This window comes from Diplotaxodon limnothrissa, linkage group LG18, assembly GCF_057381915.1.
Source record: "Diplotaxodon limnothrissa isolate DT_005_m linkage group LG18, D_limnothrissa_male_GT1.1, whole genome shotgun sequence".
Taxonomy (NCBI): Eukaryota; Metazoa; Chordata; class Actinopteri; order Cichliformes; family Cichlidae; genus Diplotaxodon; species Diplotaxodon limnothrissa.
The window spans coordinates 33,371,971-33,393,344 of record NC_140613.1 but is presented as its reverse complement, the minus strand read 5'-3'; the positions used below and the strand labels follow the sequence as shown (position 1 = coordinate 33,393,344).

At 39.8% G+C, this 21,374-nt stretch overlaps 1 protein-coding gene across 1 annotated transcript; it reads right to left on the bottom strand.

Annotated features, from left to right (window-relative positions):
• Positions 1-803: 803 nt before the first annotated feature.
• On the bottom strand, positions 804-20,903 carry LOC146614028 (death-associated protein kinase 2). Its single transcript, XM_085377259.1, has 12 exons — positions 20,569-20,903; positions 15,073-15,246; positions 11,879-12,100; positions 11,524-11,662; positions 11,301-11,430; positions 5,985-6,033; positions 5,747-5,773; positions 5,338-5,490; positions 4,049-4,094; positions 3,874-3,963; positions 2,894-2,980; positions 804-1,827 (listed from the first exon to the last, which is right to left on the bottom strand). The coding sequence occupies exons 2-12, from the start codon at positions 15,132-15,134 to the stop codon at positions 1,747-1,749; spliced, it is 1,086 nt and encodes a 361-aa protein (XP_085233385.1). The 5' UTR covers positions 15,135-15,246; positions 20,569-20,903; the 3' UTR covers positions 804-1,746.
• Positions 20,904-21,374: the final 471 nt, after the last annotated feature.

Genomic DNA, 21,374 nt, shown 5'->3' with positions numbered 1-21,374 from the left:
ACCCGTATATTCTGGTACAGTCCTCCCCCACGTCACCTCCTGATTTCACTTCCACAGTTCTGAGTAAAATGTGTTTCTGTCTCACTCAGCCATCTTATCACTTTATGATAAAATAAGACCTGGTGCCCATTTTAAGAGAAAGAAGATTTAAAAAGAAATAAACAATTTTGGGGAAGATTGTTTTTCTTACTTATCTAAACAAAACTAATTCTTCTGGGTCTCTGGTTATGCATCAGTAAATTCAGTATGAATTCAATTTTAATTCCTTTCAGTTATTTAGAAAATAATTAAGGCTTGTTAAAATAATACATCTCAGCATTATTAGTTAATGTTTTTAGTAATTTAATGTGACTCTTCACAAATAATGCTTGAAGCAGCTTATACAGTTTGAACCAGCACCGAGCCCTGTCACATTTACACCCAGAAAAGAAAAAGGATTAAAATGCTGTCTGTAAACACAACATCGCAGAAGAAGACAACTTCCTGATTCTTAGTTAAAAGAAGTGCGACAGGGTCACATAGCCAAATATAGCTCATTACTGTCATGAAACTGTATTAATGGTAACGTCAGCAGCTAAAAGAAAGTTCCTAAATAGGCAGACACAGCTGAGAAAAAGACAAAGTGAGAAATTTGGCAGTATTTAAAAATACTAATTGTTCAAGTCTCGGATGAAGCCAGCAGACATGTCATTAAACAGACATTTAATGACATTAAAAATACAAATTGTTGTATGTAATGACATGCACGTGTATGATTAAGCCATTTCAAAATGATACATCACAAGAGAAGTAATGCAGTGCTTATAAGTTATTAAGAACAGAGTATGATTGTATATTTTCATCTGCAGTACAAAATCTTAAACACTTACAACCTAACAATAATAGCAGTAGATTGAAGTCTGTTCATCTCGGGTAGTTGTAGTTGGTGAGATGTAAGAAATTACATTTTTAAAAACCTTCCAATGTTTTCAGCCTTACACAAACATGAAAATGACAGTAGTGGTTACTTTGAAAACTGTAAAAACAACAGCTGTTTATGAGCGAGTGTAAAACTGTGATATAACGGCCGGAAAAATGGAGGCAGTTGCTAAAACAGGAAAAACTCTAACTTTCACATTTTTGTTAATTATGTGAAGCAGTCTTTTAGAAAAGACACGGGGATGCTTTCCTAACACTAGCGAAGCAGTTTCAACATAAACAAACAGGTAATGAAAACATTGGTATTTGTGTTTGCCAGCGCTGCCATGAGCTGTCCAAAATCAGCTATAAGTCATGTTGTAGTCTATAGCTGTTGGACATCACTTGGTAACATTAAAAACAGGCCGAGCATTTCCATTTGGCTGATGACATGAAGCATTACCGTCATTGAATAAGGCGTGGAAGACACGGGTATAACATGAGTTTGAGGTTGCTCTGCACAGAAAAAAGCTTTTCTGGCCACATTTTGTTATCAGAGACATTTCAAGAACCGTAACCATCCACATACATTACAGCTGATAAAGCATCATTGAAGACATTATTACACAGCCCACCCAAAGTTTCCAACTGATTTTTTTTTAAATGTCTTTCGTAAAGAAACACACTTCAAATGAGGACACGCTTCTGTTCCAGGCACTTCTGAAATGTCGAGTGTGTAACAACATTAGGTCACCCATTACACTCGAACAAGGTAACAGAAATCATTTGGTTTCAGGGAGCCTCATCTTCATCCATAGCTTGGACTGCTCTGCATTCCTCTGCTCAACTCTATGAACTGCTGCTGAGTCTTCGCCGTAGCAGCGAGGCCGGCTTGCTCTCAGTGTCCTCTACGTCGCTTTCACATTGCCGCTGCAGAAAAGCATCATTACAGCTGTCAGCACTTTTCACTTACAAATCTACGTGACTGTGCCTCATGAAGCTTGTATTGCAGATTTGAATTATATCATTTGAACATGTACCTAACTTCAACTCTGACGTTACACTTCTAAAACAGTCTTTGTTATTTCTTTGACTCCATCCACGTATTAACATTTTCTACTCCCACCTTTTGTAACTCAGAAATGTATTCATGCACATTATCAATAGCACTTAACAATAACAGCCACATACACCTATTCATAAAGTACTTACCGTATTTTTCGGACTATAAGGCACACTTAAAATCCTTTAATTTTCTCAGAAATCGACACTCTGGTTGTGCTTACTGACCTTGAAACATCTTTACGTGGTACACGACGCTCACAAATCTGTCAAAATGTTTTAGTACGACTTTGCTAAGCTATACAGCTGCACCGCTTGTTGGAGCATTACGGCTACCGTAGTCAGGAGCCTCGCGGAGTCATACGTACTCTGCTTCAATGTAACATTATGGTGTGTGTATAAGGACCCCATAATGAGACGTGCTTACGGGCCAAAATCACCCAACTGTTAAACTCAGACCCTGAAGATGAAGAATTTGAGGAAGAGGAATGAACTGAAAAAGTGTATTGTTCTGTATTTTATTGTTACAACTGAACAATGTTGAGAGTTATTGTGAATGAGTTGAATAAAGTTTGACTTATCTGACAGTTTTGTTTCGCTTTATTAGCCTTATGTATGAAAATACACCCGTTCATTGATATTGCGCCTTGTAGTCCGAAAAATACAGTAATTCAACAGTACCATACACACACTGATGACATCTGAGCAGTTTTAAAGTTCATTACTTCACCCAAGGACACTTTGACATATGGACTACAGGGGTGACTGAGGGTTTGGGGGGGGGGCTATCCCAGCTACCAGTGTGAGAGGCAGGGTAACAGCTGGACGGGTCACCAGCCTGACACAGGACTAACACAGAGACAGACAACCACTTGCACTCACATTTAGATTCTCCATTTAATTTAACTCCACTTTTCAGTTAAATATGTCTCACCTGTAGTGGATCTGGACTCAGGGTGTCTTTACGCGGCAGTCTCAAATTTACGAGCCGATTACATGCCGACACCATATTGTAAGACATCTAGAAGGTGACAGGGAAGAATGTTTTACATCCATCACAAATAACATCAGCTCAGTATCTTCTAAGGTAACGTTCATTTTTAACCCATTATGTGAACTTTAACCTCCTAAGACCCAAACTCTTTCATGGCATTTTTAATTTCTCTTTGCTATTTGGGCTGATTGGGACCTGATGAATATAAAAACAAAGAATTACCTGATTCATTCGTTTTAAATTTCGATACAAAAGTAGCAGAATAATGTCCTCGTAAGTGGTATTTTTTTTAATACTTTTTCGTAACATGTAACCATGATGGAGTATTTTACGGTACAACATATGTCCTCTTTATTACATAAGGATTTAACCATTGCTAAGGAGGGTGCCAGACAGGGCTAATGCACACAAATATATAGTGAGGGTACGCTAGGAGTAGCAGAGGTCCTGGACAATAAGATTTTGTTTTAGATTTTAGAACATCCTGATAACAATGAATGGCCTCTGGAAGACAATTCCTTATGGTTGCTTGTGTCTCTAACTTCACGTGTCTCAAAACAGTATCACCAGGAACCAGAGAATTCTTCTCGGTGGGTGTGTCCCAGACTGGGCAAAAACTGTTAGAGACGTGAACAGGTTGGTAGTGTACCCTGGCCTTCTGTTTAGCACTACGCTTTCTCCTCACGGTAACCCACCCAGTCTGTTTTCCTGGCTGCTTGTTACAATCTGCTCGGCGAGAGCTAAAGGTGGCTATCCTATAATAAATATAATATATAATATAATAAAATTTGAATCCTAACTTCGCCCACACCAGCTACAGAACTTTAAAAGTGTATACATGGATTAATTTGGTTTTACTGCTGGTCTAACGCACAAAAATATGCTTTAAAATGTCTCTTAACATAAATATCCAGACTCACCTTCCACTTCCTTCGGGCATTGAACTTCTTAAAGTTCTTCATATTAATTGAGGATCGATTTCTTTTGGCAACCTGTTTAGGTGTGATGGGCTGAAACAATGACAACATGTATGGCTGACAACACGGTAACACAACAACAAAAGTAGTGCAGAAGAAATGACAGACTGGTGCTAACCTTAATCCATGGATGAAGCAGACACTCCTCAGCTGTCATTCTGTCTCTGCAATATGCATTGACGTGTAAGGAATGATGAGAGATCATTATTTATTTTTATAGTCCTTTTCCTTTAGTACCTACTCAGACTGATCCGTTTTAAATTACTAACAACCTCACCTAATGGCATGAGGTACAACACGGCCGAACATCCCATGACGTTATTTGTATGCAACATGAACGGAGGACATTGAGGCAACGGTACCTACTGCTCGATGTATGGCTTTTTATCAGGCCATTTCTCTCGTTGCCGGGTTTCAAAAACGGCGGTTTTGATTTATGTAAACGAGATGCTCGCATGACTCATAGAGTGACCATACTGACTAGCCAATGCAGTCTGTTGACGTCACATTTTCGGATTGCCTTGGATCACTTAGGTAGGTACTAATAATGTACCCGGCACCAGGTACCCCAAAAAAAATCTAAGTCACACCAATCTAATCCGAGTAGGTACTAATGGAAAAGGACTATTAGTTAATATATTGTAATAATCCTTAAGCATTTTTGCTACAACCTAAACTACTAAACTAAAGTAGCAGGAAAACAAAGTTTGGCAGAACATTCCATGATTTTTGGATGCTGTCAAACAAACTAAAGAATATTAAGATAACAATGATTTAAGTGTATTTCACATGACCTTTGGTAGATGAATGCATTTGTCTTGTCATAAAAATGTAAAATTACTTTTACTCCTCTTTAAAACCATCTGTCTTCTGCATCCAAACTGTAAACATTGGCATCCTCGAAAGAGTGATCTTTATCTTTTAGGTGGAGAGATAGGCCTTGCACTGTCGAGGTGGCTCTTCTATGTTGTGCCATGTGTTTATGGATGGGCTGTTTGGTTTCACCAATGTAGAGGTCTGAGCACTCCTTACTGCACTGCACAGCATGCACTACGTTGTTTAGTTTGTGTTTTGGAGTTTTGTCCTTAGGATGAACCAGTTTTTGTCTGACAGTGTGGCTGGGTCTTAAGTACACCGGGATGTTTGCTTAAAGAAAATTTTCCCCAATCTTTCTGACAAACGTTGTTCCGTTTGTCATTCTGTGTCTCATTAGTTGGTGTACAGTGCACACCAACGAGCTGGACAGCCACATTTAGACTCTGGATACTTGGTGCTTAGTGTGAAGGGACTAGTTGACATGAAGTCCTAATCTTGATGTTCACTATTACATCCCTAATCACTGAACAGAGGAATACATTAAATTTCAGACTAATGTGCCCAAGTAAAATATTGTATTTTATGACATACTCTGGATTCTTCATCAACAGTTTCTGGATGAAATCTTTCGCCATGGGGCTTGTCAGGCTGAAGTAGTGCTCATTAAACTCGTATTTCATGCCAATGACGTTTCCCAGAGTCTCTTCATCAGTGTCGCCTTGGAATGGTGACAAACCACTCAATCTGAGAAAAGACAATACACTTTAGTAGTGAAACTACAACATGTCAACATCTGACATCTTCATCTGAGCATTAAAACACATTAATAGTTTTCTTTTCCTTCTTTCTTTCTTTTTTTTTTCTTCAATTTCCCATCTAGTATAACTGAAAAAGTTTACCTTTACTTTTAAAGGCCCAAATACAATCAAAAGATGTTTGTATACAATCCATAAATTATGTACTTTAGAAGCCACCCAACATACAAACACTTACAACTTACAATATGTAGGTAATAACTCCAATGCTCCTGAAGAAACATGAAACAAGGCACAGGCAGACATGAAGCGTAAATTAAAAACAAAAAAAACTCTACTGTATGACAACATGTAAGAAAAACACAGTGATTCAGTTTTGTTTAAATCCTGTATAATTGTGTTTATTCTGCTGTGACCAACTCAAATATTGTGCAGAGAGTAATGCTCACGACAGGCCTGAACACGCTGGAGCTGAATGCTTACCACATATCTGCTGCTGTACTCAGAGGCTGGCAGCTGATGACCTCAGGGGCTGCAGAGGTGGAGAAAGATAGAGAAATTGTGTTGGGTTGGTTATTAACTTAGATGATTCGATTCTAAATAACTTTAGTAGAATATTTGCAGAAGTAAAGCTCCTTAAACTTGCAACAAACACTTTTGTTGGCAGCTTTTAAGCACGTAAAGTCAGATATAAACACAGGATCTCTTATCCTCCACTTTTAAGTTTGTGTGATAGCCTTATAAGGAATCTGTTGTTTATTTTCACATGACAATTTGCATGTCAACGATCTGACCTCACAGCCCCATTGTTCATCAATGGTGTTAGGTTCAGTCATTTTGCAAATGTACTGTTTATACAGTTGGGCAAACCTCCAGTCAGCAGAGACTACAGAAGTCACTTGGATGACTGACGAAATGTTTCTTCCACTGAAAACGCTACGTCCAGATGAACTGAATCAACTTTTTTGGTTTACTTACCTGGATGATTGTGCATCATCAACACATTTTAATGCATTTTAACCATCCGAGACAAGATGTTTCTCATTTTAGAGATATTGCACAAATGAAGGAAAGCAGTCCTAACCTTTGTTTAATAAGCCCACTGAAGGACAGATCCTGGTCAAAAATGATTCCAACATTCCTTGCAGTATTACTGGAAGCCAATGTAATGCCATTCAGATTAAGCAACTGGTCACCTACCATATTTCTCAAATTTTTGGGGTCGAGTACAAGAAACTCAGTTTTATATGAATTTAGAATGGTATGTGTATGCCACATCCAGATTAACAGAATCAACTTTTTGGAATTTTCTTAGCTGGATGCTTGTGCATGCATCACAACAACAACAACAACAACAATAACAACAATAATAATAATAATACATCTACATTGCTAATAAATTGCAAAACGTACGTTTATCTCCCTCACTGAAAATCAGACTGGCTGTGATCACAAAATAATAGCCAATGTAAACATTTGAAAGTAATGGGGCGATCATGGCTCAAGAGTTGGGAGTTCGCCTTGTAATCGGAAGGTTGCCGGTTCGAGAGTCTCGGTCGTTGTGTCCTTGGGCAAGACACTTCACCGGTTGCCTAGTGGTGGTGGTCAGAGGGCCCGGTGGCGCCAGTGTCCGGCAGCCTCGCCTCTGTCAGTGCGCCCCAGGGTGGCTGTGGCTACAATGTAGCCAGTGTGTGAATGTGTGTGTGAATGGGTGGATGACTGGATGTGTAAAGTGCTTTGGGGTCCTTAGGGACTAGTAAAGCGCTATATAAATACAGGCCATTTACCATAATTAATGTCCATCACACAAAAAAAGTCAAAATTTCTCAGGTGATTTTAAAATATATATGAATCTAGCCTTCATCATCTTATCACAGGGATAGTTTCCCAACAACTTGATGTTAAGTGTTTCCATCTTTAGAAACTTACTGCAAAAACTCATAACTATGCTGCATGCCAGCAATGTAAAAGATGAGCAGGAAACTGAAAAGTTTGCTTTTGTAAGTCAACAACATTCTGATAAAATGAGTCATGAACAGACATCTCCACCACAAGCATCTCTAAAACAGTGTAGCTTATGATTTTTGTTTCTGTCATTTAATGAATGCAAAAAGTTTTATATCTAAAAAAAGAAAAACAGCAATATGGAACTACATCTAAGCACAAAACATAAATAACTTCAGTGTGGCACCCTCTACACTATGTAAACCAGTGATTCCTGTGATGATCTATGGTCTTTATAATGTGTAAACTGATTGGTTCTTATATAGCACTTTTCTACTCTGAGCACTCAAAGCGCTTTTTACAACTTGCTTCATTCACCCACTTTCATTTCAGTTTAATTCAATGTCATTTATACAGTGCCAAACAACAGTTGCCTCAAGGCACTATTCATTTACCCATTCATCCAGGCACTTTTTTAATGCAACAAAAAGCATTTGCACGTGACCGTTCCAGATGTGCCAAGCCCATGTGAAAAGAAAAAAAGACCTCAATGGAGGGGTTCAGCTGGAAAGCGAATTGTAATGATTCAAATACAGGGGGCTGTGAGGAGATAATGTAGTTAGTCCTTTACCAGTCTCTCGAAGCGCATCGTTATGGGAATTAGTGTAACAGGACAGTGGTCATTAAAAAAAAAGTGACAGTGAATTTTGTGTCACTGGAATGATAGTGACAGACCAGCAAGGTGTTACAGATGTCCATAACGCATTTGCCCATGGGTCAGCACACTCACTCTCAGTTCTCGTCTTGGAATGCCTGGTGCGTTCACTCTCTTCGGGGTTTTACAGATATTAGCAACGCTGAGATTCAGTTCTTTTTGATCAGGGTGAAGACTGGCTTTTGGTGTAGTGGTGGTATTATATGTTGCAAATTTACAGAAAATGTTATTGTAATTTAGACAGTGTAGGTTGTTGTCACAAAGCGGAGGAGCAGCCCTATAATCTGTTATCTTTGAATCCTCTGCCATAAAGTGTTACCAGGGTCACAGAAGAAATGTAGAATCTTTCCAGTATGGCATGCTTTGCTGTTCTTATAGCACGCAGGGTGGTCTGTGGCTCAGCTGTGGAGAGGGTTGGTGCAGTGGGTACAGAGGGCAGTTCCAGGACAGGCTGGCCAACACAGCTGGGGATCATCATCAGATCACGCCTACACTATCTGAGCAGCACGCCAGGAACCTAACATAACACAAATGTGTGTTACAGTGGCGCCCAACTACCCAGGACAAGATATCGGACCCACGAACCATGCAGCCGGTGCGGTCGCAGAGCTGGCTGCCATGGAGCGGGAGCAGACAACAGTGCACCGACAGCAACTTGGAAGCCCCAGGACCAGGCCAAGTACCAGACAAATGTCCTGGGAAATCTGGTTGCTCAATGCGGTTCCTCTCCGTCACACAGCGAATGGTATACCTCCATAGTTCCGTGGTGGTAAAGAAAGGTGGGTCTATTGGGTTCTGTGTTGACTACCGCAAGATGATTGAGGTCACAGCATATCGCTTATTCCATGCCATGGGTCAATGAACTCCTGGACCGGTTTGGTACTGCTCATTTTTTCATGACACTGGATTTGACTAAGTGCTACTGGCATATTCCCTTGTCTCCAGAGTTTCCACTCTGTATGGATTTTACCAATTCCACACACTTTTATTTGGCTTTTTCAAAAAGGGGGTTGATTACATAAGCCAAAAACTCTCAGAATGGGAAATGCCCGGCCTGAGTTCGGAGGTGGGTATATGGTGGGGTGTGGCTCAGCTCCAAGGAAGGGGTGGTGCAGTGAATTCAGAGGGTCCTGGCTCTTTTCCCTCCTTTTCCTCCAGCATTGTTTCCACTAAGGCAGCCAAAGTAAAGCGCCTACATTTATTATAAAGTCCATTGGTGTGGTCCCAGACTGAATGTTGTTGGATTACATTATACATGCTTCCCTTAGGCAGCATCATTAGAAGACATAGCATACATTTTCACTGCTATGCAGATGACACCCAGCTCTATCTGTCCATGAAGCCAGATAACACACACCAATTAGTTAAACTGCAGGAATGTCTTAAAGACATAAAGACCTGGATGGCCGCTAACTTTCTGCTTCTTAATTCAGATAAAACTGAGGTTATTGTACTCGGCCCTGAAAAGCTTAAAAATATGGCATCTAACCAGATTCTTACTCTGGATGGCATTACCTTGGCCTCCAGTAACACTGTGAGGAACCTTGGAGTCATTTTTGACCAGGACATGTCCTTCAATGCACATATTAAACAAATATGTAAGACTGCGTTCTTCCATTTGCGCAACATCTCTAAAGTTAGAAATATCCTGTCTCAGAGTGACGCTGAAAAACTAGTTCATGCATTTATTACTTCCAGGCTGGACGACTGTAATTCATTATTATCAGGATGTCCAAAAAACTCCCTGAAAAGCCTTCAGCTAATCCAAAATGCTGCAGCAAGAGTCCTGACAGGGACTAGAAAGAGAGAGCATATTTCTCCTGTTTTGGCTTCCCTTCATTGGCTTCCTGTTAAATCCAGAATTCAAAATCCTGCTCCTCACATGCAAGGTCTTAAATAATCAGGCCCCATCTTATCTTAATGACCTTGTAGTACCATATCACCCTATTAGAGCACTTCGCTCTCGCTCTGCAGGCCTACTTGTTGTTCCTAGAGTGTTTAAAAGTAGAATGGGAGGCAGAGCCTTCAGTTTTCAGGCCCCTCTTCTGTGGAACCAGCTTCCAGTTTGGATTCGGGAGACAGACACTATCTCTACTTTCAAGATTAGGCTTCAAACTTTCCTTTTTGCTAAAGCATATAGTTAGGGCTGGACCAGGTGACCCTGAATCCTCCCTTAGTTATGCTGCAATAGACGTAGGCTGCCGGGGGATTCCCATGATGCATTGAGTTTTTCCTTTCCAGTCACCTTTCTCGCTCACTATGTATTAACAGACCTCTCTGCATTGAATCATATCTGTTATTAACCTCTGTCTCTCTTCCACAGCATGTCTTTTATCCTGTCTTCCTTCTCTCACCCCAACCAATCACAGCAGATGGCCCCGCCCCTCCCTGAGCCTGGTTCTGCCGGAGGTTTCTTCCTGTTAAAAGGGAGTTTTTCCTTCCCACTGTCGCCAAAGTGCTTGTTCATAGGGGGTCATATGATTGTTGGGTTTTTCTCTGTATCTATGAAGCGCCTTGAGGCGACTTTTGTTGTGATATAAATAAAATTGAATTGAATATGGAGTCTTGGTCCATTTTAAACATAATTCTTCAATGCTTGACCACAGCCTATATTTAAGATATGGATGTCGCTACATCAGCATATTGGGATGCTGGGTGATCAGACTGCTGAACTGGTTTGGAAGTCGCACCAAAGCTCATCAGAACAAACAACGATTTATTTCAGTGGATAAAGACAGGGTAATCATGAACAACAAGACCAACTAAACCTTGTGACTGTCACTGATTGGAAGCATCCAGTGTGCCTTACACAAAAACACACATGGAAAGTTCTTAGTAGGTTAAGATAACATTACTTGAACTAAAACAGTTTATTTTGGTCATCTTTACAGCAGTTTCATGAAAGGCACAAACCTTAAAACGTGGGAAAAAGCAAAAAGCCCAACAAAAGTTGAAACAATTGTGAGGCTATACCAGACCAGTGACAGCAAACATGAGTCACACTAAAGAAAGATTTGGATGATCTTTGGTCAGAGAATAAAAACATGTTTTATGCATTGTAAAATAAAACTAAACTGATAATTAACATTTCACCAAAACATAATGCCAAATACCATTTTTTAATACAGCTTAATACTCACCAATGTACTGTGGAGTACCACTTGTGCTCTTGTACTCCTCTCCCGGGTGAAACAAGTGAGCCAGGCCAAAGTCTATGAGTTTGATGTTGGGAGGTTTTGACACTTTGTCTGACAGCATGATATTTTCTGGCTGAATGTGGCGAAAATTGTTATGTTGGAAACCATGACTTTGAAAATGTTCTGTTCCACAATATAAAAGATAGATGTAACTAAGTATACTTACCTTGAGGTCAAAGTGGGCAATGTTTTTGCAGTGTATGAATTTCAGACCCTCCAGTATCTGCTTCATGAATTCAATGGCCTCAGTTTCCAACAGGTTCTCTTTCTCAGCAATAAAGTCAAACAGCTCCCCTCCACTGACACTAAGCAGGAAGTGTTTTAATGAGACACTTGTTAAACATTTCATTTTTTCCCTGTACAGAACAGGATAGGGTAGCAAATATATATTTTCTCATACTATGGTTTGTTTCCCATATGTTATGGTGGAGGGGGAGGATTTGCATTAACAGAAAACAGGTTTAAATTTGTAGGTAGAACAGTGAAGTGTTTACGCTTTATGGAGATATTTGTCAACTCACAGCTCCAGAATGAGCACCACTTCAGCGCGACTTTCAAAAACATCTTTGAGAGCCACAATGTTTGGATGTTGGACAGCCTGGAGGATCTCCACCTCTCGCTCCACGCTGCTCCTGTCCAGGCCAAGACGGCTGCATGCAACCTTCCGAATCTTCAGGAATTTGCCTGCCCAAAAGTTCCCAGAGGTCCGCTCCCGAACCTGGCGAACCTGGCCAAAATGCCCACTGTACAGGGGAAGGACAGAATTCACAAAAAACACCAAGCCTGGCATGCATCAAAAATACCATGTCCTGAAAAATATGACTTTTTTTTTTTTTTGCTAAAGTAAAAACAAATAGTCTTCCCAGACATTTGGGTCAGGCCTAATCACCATATCCTCACAGCCTTCTGCTGCTGAACAGGTGGTCCTTACACAAGAGTATTAGCTTCGGAAAAACTCTGAGTAACTGCTCTGCCGCTCAGGTGGCCAGGGGCAATTTCTTCCCTGCATAACGTGATCCAGTGGTTTCTGTTATGATGCTGAGCCACGATATATTTAGCCGACACACAGAGTATTTGCACATGTTTTGCATATTCATGCTTTGAGCAGGAGAGGTTGGTATGCCCTCCTCCTCATCACAGTGTTGGGCTTAGAGTCAAGCCCCGGAGTTTCTGCAAGTTTCTGTTAGGGCTGAACGATTATGGAAAATAATCTAATTGCGATTTTTTTGCCCCAATATTGCGATTGCGATGCGATATGCGATTATTTTTTAAGGTCTTTGTCTTCTGTATTATTAAACAAAGACAAGCAATACATCATATAGTATGGCCAATACTATATTACATTAATTTTAAACTGTTCTTTCCTGGAAGACAGACCTCTGTTATGATGACATGAGGTGATGCATGAATTGATGACTGACATTTTTATTTAACTTCTTCAATCACAACAGTATATTTGAACATACACAATAGTTTATTTTTAGCTTACAAACATCTGAGCATAAAGTGCTGACAAGGAACCCTGGTGTAAACATTAAAATGAAAGTCAGTACAATGTGCAGATTGCAGAAATATACATAAACAAAATCAGTGGCTTTACCACACTCAGTTTTTCGACATCTGTGAACTACTAGACAGTCATTCAATTAAAAAATAATATTAAATAAATAAAACTAATAAATAAAAAATACACACATCTTACTGATCTCTGCAGTCAGTAACATTACACATAAAGTGCAAACATAATAGCAATTGTATAAACACACACACAAACACACCTTTAAAGTTTAAAGGCGTGAAATTGGACGGTCTAGTTCTGATTAGCTAATCAGAACTAGCCTTCTGATTAGCTAATCAGAAGGCTAGTTCTGATTAGCGTCACCGCTGTCTCGGTGGAGTTTAATAAACTCGGCCGTCTGCTTCTTGCTATCTAAAATATAACCAGACACTGGTGTAAATTCTCGACTGTCTCATACTTCTGTTTAATAAGTTTTCTGTTTGACGTTTAGTCAGCTGTGTGAAAACCAAGGAGGAACCCACCCGGGGGATTAATAAAGTTTTATTTTATCTAATCTAATAACTTTAATCTCAGCCAAACCGATTTACTCACGAACAAACAAAACACTGAAAAAAGCCCAACAATAACATTTTTAGGTTGTCTAAGTGACTTATATATTACGTTTAACCCGAGCAGCGAAACTCCGCGGTAATCTGAAAATGATGTGCCGGGAGTTGTGCCGTTCTCGGCCGCATCAGTAACCCTCGAGCTCCCGGCTAGCTGTCGAGCTGGTGGGTAGCAGACGCCTCTGAAAACGTCGAAGCACTTTTGCAAATATGGGATATCTTGATAAACCGAGCAGATATTTGATGTTTACACAACTACTTTCTCGCCTGAAAATATGTTAAAAGTTTATTTTGTGACCCAGAAAGATTAGTATGAGTAATTTTAAAACTTAGTAGCGGCCGCCATTGCTGGAAACTGGAGTTTGGCTGGGCCGCGCTATGAATTCTGGGATATGGTAGTAATTTGGACAGCCTTCGGCACGTCGCTGTGACGTAATCGGTCTACAAATGCGGCCTCAGGAGGATGCAGCCCATGAATTTGGACATGTCCAGAGTATAATCGCAGCCTTTGCGGTTAGAAAATTGCACTTGATCATGTCGCGATATTATCGCAAATGCGATATATCGTTCAGCCCTAGTTTCTGTCCACCTTCACTATCTATGGTGCTAACAACAAGGACAACGAGTTAGCTGGTTTACTAACTTCAGCAGAAAAGGACAACAGTGTTAGCTAGTGTGGTAAACCATACTAACTAAACCGCCTTAGTGGAGAGCACGACGCCCAATCTATGGTGCAGACTTGGTTTCAGCAGAGACGAGCAAAAGGTATCAAGCACCCAGCGACAGGAAGTTTGCTAAACACTCCTGTCTATGGACAGGTAAGATAGCTAGCTAGCCTAATATAGGTTGAGATATGCGCCAAAGCTTGAAGAGGTGTTTCAATAATGGCTATGTAATAGCACAAGCTACTGAAGGGTGGGAGTTTCTGCCTGACGTAGTTGTTGCAATCACCAGCCAATCAGGAGTGGTGGAATGAGATAAATGATTCTGAGTTGAATTGCATCCCATAGTGCGATATTGCCGTGATTGCTACTATGGGAACAGGGAATTTTACTTTCACACGCATCACCTCGTTAATATGGTTTCAGACCAACCATACGTGGTACAAGGCTGCAGGTTATTGTAGGCAGGCATTAAAAAAAAGCAGAGGACACAGCTCTTGTTACAGTATACTGGGCATGACTGGGAGACTGATGTCTCTGAGAGCTTTTATTCCTATTGTGATTAATAATTTATAGTGGAATTGCAGTATAATTGCTCAAAATGGGAAGTTTGTTAAGCACACAAGCACAGAGGTTTCTGTGGTCATTTTGCAATAGTCTGGTATGGGTTGCATTAAATGCATGTAAATCGTTCACTTTGTATGACTGTGAGTTAACATAGGATTATCGTTTCTTCTTTGTTTTACCTTATTACTCAGAGAGCTTTTTGGGGTATCAGCACCATCAAATTAAGGCTGAAATCCTGCTTATTTCAAATCCAATATGCTGGTATTCAAAAGAAACAAATCTGTACATGTCCTCACCATACATCACTGTGCTGCGGAGCACCTATTGGAACACACTAGAGCATAAAACAGTTGCATCCATACCTTCCCAGAACTTCCCCAATCTCATAGAAGTCTTCCACATTCTCAGGTTTGAAGACAGCCATGTTCCTTTGGTTCACACTGGTCACCTTGGTTATAGGTTTGCCTACTGCCAACTATTTAATATGGAGCTTCAAGGGGTTCATGATCCTCCAAACTCTAACATCAAAGCTGGACCTGAGTTTGAGTAAGAGAAAATATTACAGAAAATTATGTTCTCCAAAAGACCACACAATGTCTTGTACTGTGACAACTACACAAACACAGTGCATACATCTGATACATACAGCCGACATTTTGCTAGCAAGAAAAAAAAAAAAATCAGACGTAATAATTTCTCCAGGGTTCTTCAATATGTGTTTATGCTGAACTTTTCCCAGTCATCTAGTTCAAGATGAATACTTTATCTACTCATAAATAAAACTGTAACGCAGCGGTGTTCCAACAGACAAGCAGGCTAAGCAGCGACTGCCCGGTCAAATCAAGAAATCAGAAACAATTAATGTGAAAGATCTTTTTTAATCTGAAACAGCGTTCTGCCATCAAACTTCCACCCATCCTTTACATTACTGCCATCTTCTGACTGCAGTTGGCTTTTGTTACTGGAAGCTTTACTTGTCTTGGATCCTACTGAAAACTGTGTGCTTCTATTTCATGAGCATATCTGTGTCCCGTTAACTATGCCTGAAGCTTGACAAGCTGAGAGACCAGATAAACATCTGGTGTTTGATGGGAGACCAATGGGAGATTAGCATGCAAGGTATGCTGCCACTGGCTCTGCATTCAAAGTTCTGAGATTCCCAGTTTGTGTGGAAACAGAATCAGCATTAGCCAGTAGATGAGCTTCTGGAATTTATCATCGTAACAGATCATTACGAGCAAGCATTTCCTCTTACAAACCAACCCGACAAACGTGTATACAAGCTGGAGTGCAGTGTGAAAAGTTTTAATAACTTCCTTAGGCAAGTGGAACAGGCACAGGCTCAACCAGCACATTAAGATTAGTATATCTGAGAAATCACTAGTAAGTTTAACTAGCTGTTTGGTCCAGACGCCTTCATTTTTCACACATATTTACTAGGGATGGACCGATTCGATATTATGTATCGGTATCGGTCCGATACTGACCTAAATGACTGGATCAGAGAAATAAAAAATGTAATCCAATCCATTAAATATCAAAAAAGCACCTCACAAAACTTGCGACATGGCGTAACTCAGCTCATAACCTTAGCTTGTCGGAGCAGTATGCGTCTCGTCATAGAGCGACTGTGGCGTGCGAGACCTGTCGGTGGTCTAGTTGAGCATTTGTAGCCTCGCTACCAAACCAGCATTTCATCTCCAAGAAAGTTATCCAAGAAAGAAGTAAAGCAAGTGTGTAAGTTCATCTCTGAATGTTTGTAAAGCATTCCCGCGTTAAGCTTAACAACCAATATATGGAGCGACTGCCTCTCCCTCCCTCTCCTGTTGCTACTTCAATTGTGAAACTGATTAATGATCAGCTGATCGGCTTTTCTGTGCCAGTCTCTCTTGCTTGTTTTTGGTCCACACAGTTACACGGCTGGTAACTTTGCAGGGGCGGGTCTAGCAAAGTTTAGCCAGGGGGGCCGATAGGGCATGAACAGGGAAAAGGGGGCACAAAGACATACTTTTCTTTCTTATTCTCAGTTAAAATGTCGAGCTTTTAATAAATAATTATCTGAATAATACAACCAAAGTTTTAATCTGATGTAAAATGTGTAGAAATCCATTACTGTATATAGTAACTGTTAAGTCTAACATACCCTAGTAAGCTATAGTACTTTTTCCTTTGGGAACCATCTGTGCAGTCTGCAGTTCTGTTGAAGAAAGATGTTGAATCTATTTAATATTTCTTGAAAAATAATTGACTTCTGTCCTTTTTTTTTTTTTTTTTTAAACACATGCATTAAATTAAGGTTGATTACGTCAATTAAGCATCATGAGGTGGGGGGTGGTTTCCTATTATTTTTGCTGGGAGTTGGCAACCCTATTAGTTAGGTTGTTTAATATTTCTGCTAAATACTCTTTAAAATACCAGAATAGGGAGGACGGAGCAGGTTTAAGTTTATTAGCTCAGTATTGCTGAACTATGAAATATTTTGGGTGCAGTGTATTTCTTGCATACAGGTTTAACAGAATAGCTTTGGTGTTTTGTTTTTTAAAACTTGAGTATGAACAAGATATTTAAAAAAACAGTTTTATTGATTAAAAACACTATATTGGATTCATATCGGTATCGGCAGATATCCAAATTTATGATATCGGTATCAGACATAAAAAAGTGGTATCGTGCCATCTCTAATATTTACATATTTAAACCAGTGGAGACAGTTAACCATGTCGTGCACTGCTCAAGCCTTTTAATTCAGCTATGCTTGTTTGTTATTAATACAGTTTCATATATTAACAAGCTGCGTTTCTAAGCTCATTAACAATTTTTTTCAGGGATAATGGATTGTCACAAGAAAACTACAACAAAACTACACAAAGATACAAACATTAATATTTTACTTCTCCATTGTGTTACTGACATTTTCAGAAAATATATGCATATTTTCTCAGTTACCACCTCATGTGTCTCCCTCTTTTCTTGACAGTTTTGAGCCAATCTGTATATGTGGAATGTGTTGTGATAACATTGACAAGTATACTAGATGCCATGGATTCGTAGGATTACAATTCTTTGTATTGTTGTAGAAGAATGAGCTCAGTGACATTCGCCTCACACCCTCGGTAGTTTTAATGTTACAGCTGTATATTTTTAGTATTTTACGTGTTCATTCAGTACACTGCCATCATACTTTTTGCAATTCTAAAAAATGTTTACAATATTTCAGAAAATAAAATGTATTAACATAAAATGGAAGCACAGCAAGAAACAATTTAGCAGTTTCCCATAATAACTTTACGTACGTAGAAGCTTAAACTGATTAAAGACTGGAGAAAATGAAAGCCTCTTAGTGGCATCACCAGCTTTCACAGAAGCACAAGTCACACGTGAGGCACTTCCTCATTTCAGGTTCGATTTCTGGGCTTGAGGATTTTTATCTTATTAGGTGCTGTATAATAACGACTTCTCTCGTCTGCTTGTGGCACTTCCATTGATTCTCTTCTCACAACTCTCTGTACTAGAAACCATGACATCAGATGCATGTCGCAAACTTCTCTCTACACACTTTGATGTACTTCCCCATATGATACAGAATGAAAGAAACATACAGGGAAGGGTGAATAAAATGTGGATGTCAGTTTGTGCATCATGTCTCCTGGCTAAAAGAAACAATCACAATCTTTCAAACGTTGTCCGACCCTGGTCATTTCACCAAGCATGACGAGAACGGTAATAGCTACAGGAATGTCACTGCAGGCACAAGATTCAAAACTCACTGCAGAAAATACATTTATGGTCCCAACAGGCTCAATCCGCAGGGTCTGAATTATGGTCGTTTTTGTGATATTCTCTATGTTATTTAAAAAAAAATGAAAAAATTAAACTAAAATTAAAGAAAGTTGCTGTAACTTGTTTTGTTTTTCTACAGTCTTAGAAATTCTGTGACAGCAATTTTGTTATTTTATTTAAGTGGATGCAGAAAAGCACATGCAGATCTGGAAAATGTAGTGACGATTTTGCAAAAAGGAACAGACATGCATACATTTCAGTTCATTAAGCTGGTTAACTGATCTGTAAATAATTCCAAACAATCTACGGCAGATGCAACATAGCAAAGCAGTAAAGCGGTTTCACGCTGTACAGCTTTGGTATTAAATAGATTGGGTACTCAGCCGATATCTAAGCAGACTGACTGCCATTTGTCAGTGATGCTTCTGTCGCACTGCGCCTTGCCTAAACTGACCAAGCAGAACTAGTCCAACCCGTTGCAATTCTGGACCATTTGCTTGAGTCATTCTCTCTCTGCACATGACTTAGCAGCAAGTTAAGCTCTAGGAGTTCCCACAATGACGGCGCATTTCAGCAAGCTGGTAAACACCAAAGTGGTTATTATTGTTTCATCATTTCATTTGTTTTCTTTTCCTTTTTTTCAGAGCACAATTCACTGATGATTACTTAGATGATATACATAAAGGAAAAGTTCCCCAGATAGAGACTTAGATATGGACCTCAGTCAGGAGATCCCGACAAAGGCAAAAGCGGACTGCAAACTGACACATACACACAAATCGCCTGTAGTTACGGCTAGCTAAAAGAGTGTGAAGTGGAGCAAAGGTTGGGACATTGAGTCAATGCAGAGAGTGGCTGAGAGAGACAGTGTGGACAACTGTCACACTGAGTCGGAGTAATAACAATATGATAAACCGCTATGTAGATGATCCTCTGCTCCCCCACAGTGACGCCATGCATCATCTGCAATAAACATCTGCAGTTTTCTAAATAATAATCCACAACTTCGCAGAAAGAAAATGTACAGTATTTTCTTGATCTACTGCCAGAAGTACACTGATGTGAGGTCATGTTCTGTAGTGCACTGCAGGCAAACACCACCACCAAATACAAGCAAACAAAGTACAGTTAGTACAGTGTTTATCTAAAACCCAAATACCTCTTAAGGTGAGCCAGCTACCACAGATTAAAGATGACTTTACACGAATGCATAGGTGCTATAAATCATGCTAGTATGAAAAACCTATCAACGCACATTAACTGTAAGACAGCTATCCCTAAAGAATCTCCTCAACATCTTTCTTTCCTGTCAACTGGTCATTTGTTCAAGTGATGTGACTTCTGACTCCTTTGCTCGAGGAATGTGATTTGTCCAAACGTTCCCAAGGGTACACTATGAGTTTTTCCACAATAACAAAGTCACCAAATGTGACAAACAGTCTAAGAGCCAAAAATTGTATACCCCCCCCCCCCCCCCCCCCCCCTTTTTTTAAAAGTTTAAGTGTTTTTCCCCCCAGAGCAGATTTTTTTTTAAGAAAGGGAACACCCTTTGTGGTTTTGGGAACGCCACATATTTAGAATCCTATTTAGTTCATCCTAAATCCACCCTGCGATAACCAAACCTTCAAGCTAGAATCTGCAATAAATAATGAACATACATAAGATCAGGCTGGTTTTGGAGAACCCGCCCGATACCTGCCAAAAAGTTTGAAACGCTGTGGGTACAGAGATCTGACGCCCTTTGAATGTACTAAAATGTATTTTGTATGAAGTTAACCGATAAAAACTATCCATTGGTTAATTTACAGAATAACTTCTTTGCAAGTAACAGTATAAAAAAAATGTGTAGACTGCACAGCCTAAGGCACTATACGACCTCAGCCTGTTGGGACATGTTTTATGTAGAAAAACAGACTAAAATCCATCCGTTCTAAAGGAGGGAAACAACACAAAACTTCCTTGTCCCACGAAATGGCACAGTTTAAAAATAACTACAGATGCTTTCAATATTTCAAAGAAGACAGATGCCACTAAAAAAGAAAAAAAAAATCAGCTGAGAAATTTGTTGGCTCACTAACCATCGACACGTATTGCAAGCAGCCTTAACAACACAGCGCTTCCTTGCCCAGGTTCACCGTCCGGCTTCCAGGTAAGACGTTCCCAGGAAAAGCGGTGTATCTCGCGGATGTGTTCCTGCCCTGATCCTGGAAAGGCTGGAACATAAATGCCGTTTCGCCGTGTGCTTGGCCCTGAAGCTCGCAGGCAGTTGGGGAATGCGGAAAACACCACCACTATCCACACTTTGATGTCATGTCCGATTTACCGTAAATACGAGTTTAGCGACCTGGAGAGGCGTTCAGGGCACCTACTAAGAGTCAATAAAGTAAAAAGCTTTTTGTTAACTACATTTCACGTCCACCCGTCACATAACAGGTAATAAGAGAAAAATTTCCGGTTTGAAAACACCTTCAAAATAAAGGCGGAAACTACAAATTAAGTTTTGAGGTGTTTCAGCTTTATAATACTATTCAGTGGGCAGAGTAATAACGAAATATCAATCCATTCATCTAGTTTCTTAATCATTTATTCAACTGATTTAGAGTTCTTTGGGGAACCTCTATAGAGCCTAGGACCTAACCTATGTAAGCGGCCAACGTCAAGATTCAAGATTCTTTATTTGTCACATGCATAGTTATAGGAGTACAACTGAAATGAAATCTGTCCTGAAACACTCCTCGACTGTGCATAAAGAGGACATCATATACAGTAAGTAGGGAATTATATACATTAAGTAAATTAAATAAAACAATCTGGAAATTTGAAATTAAAAGTCTGAAAATGTGTGCGAGTGGAATGTGTCTTGTGCCATATTAGCACCGCAATG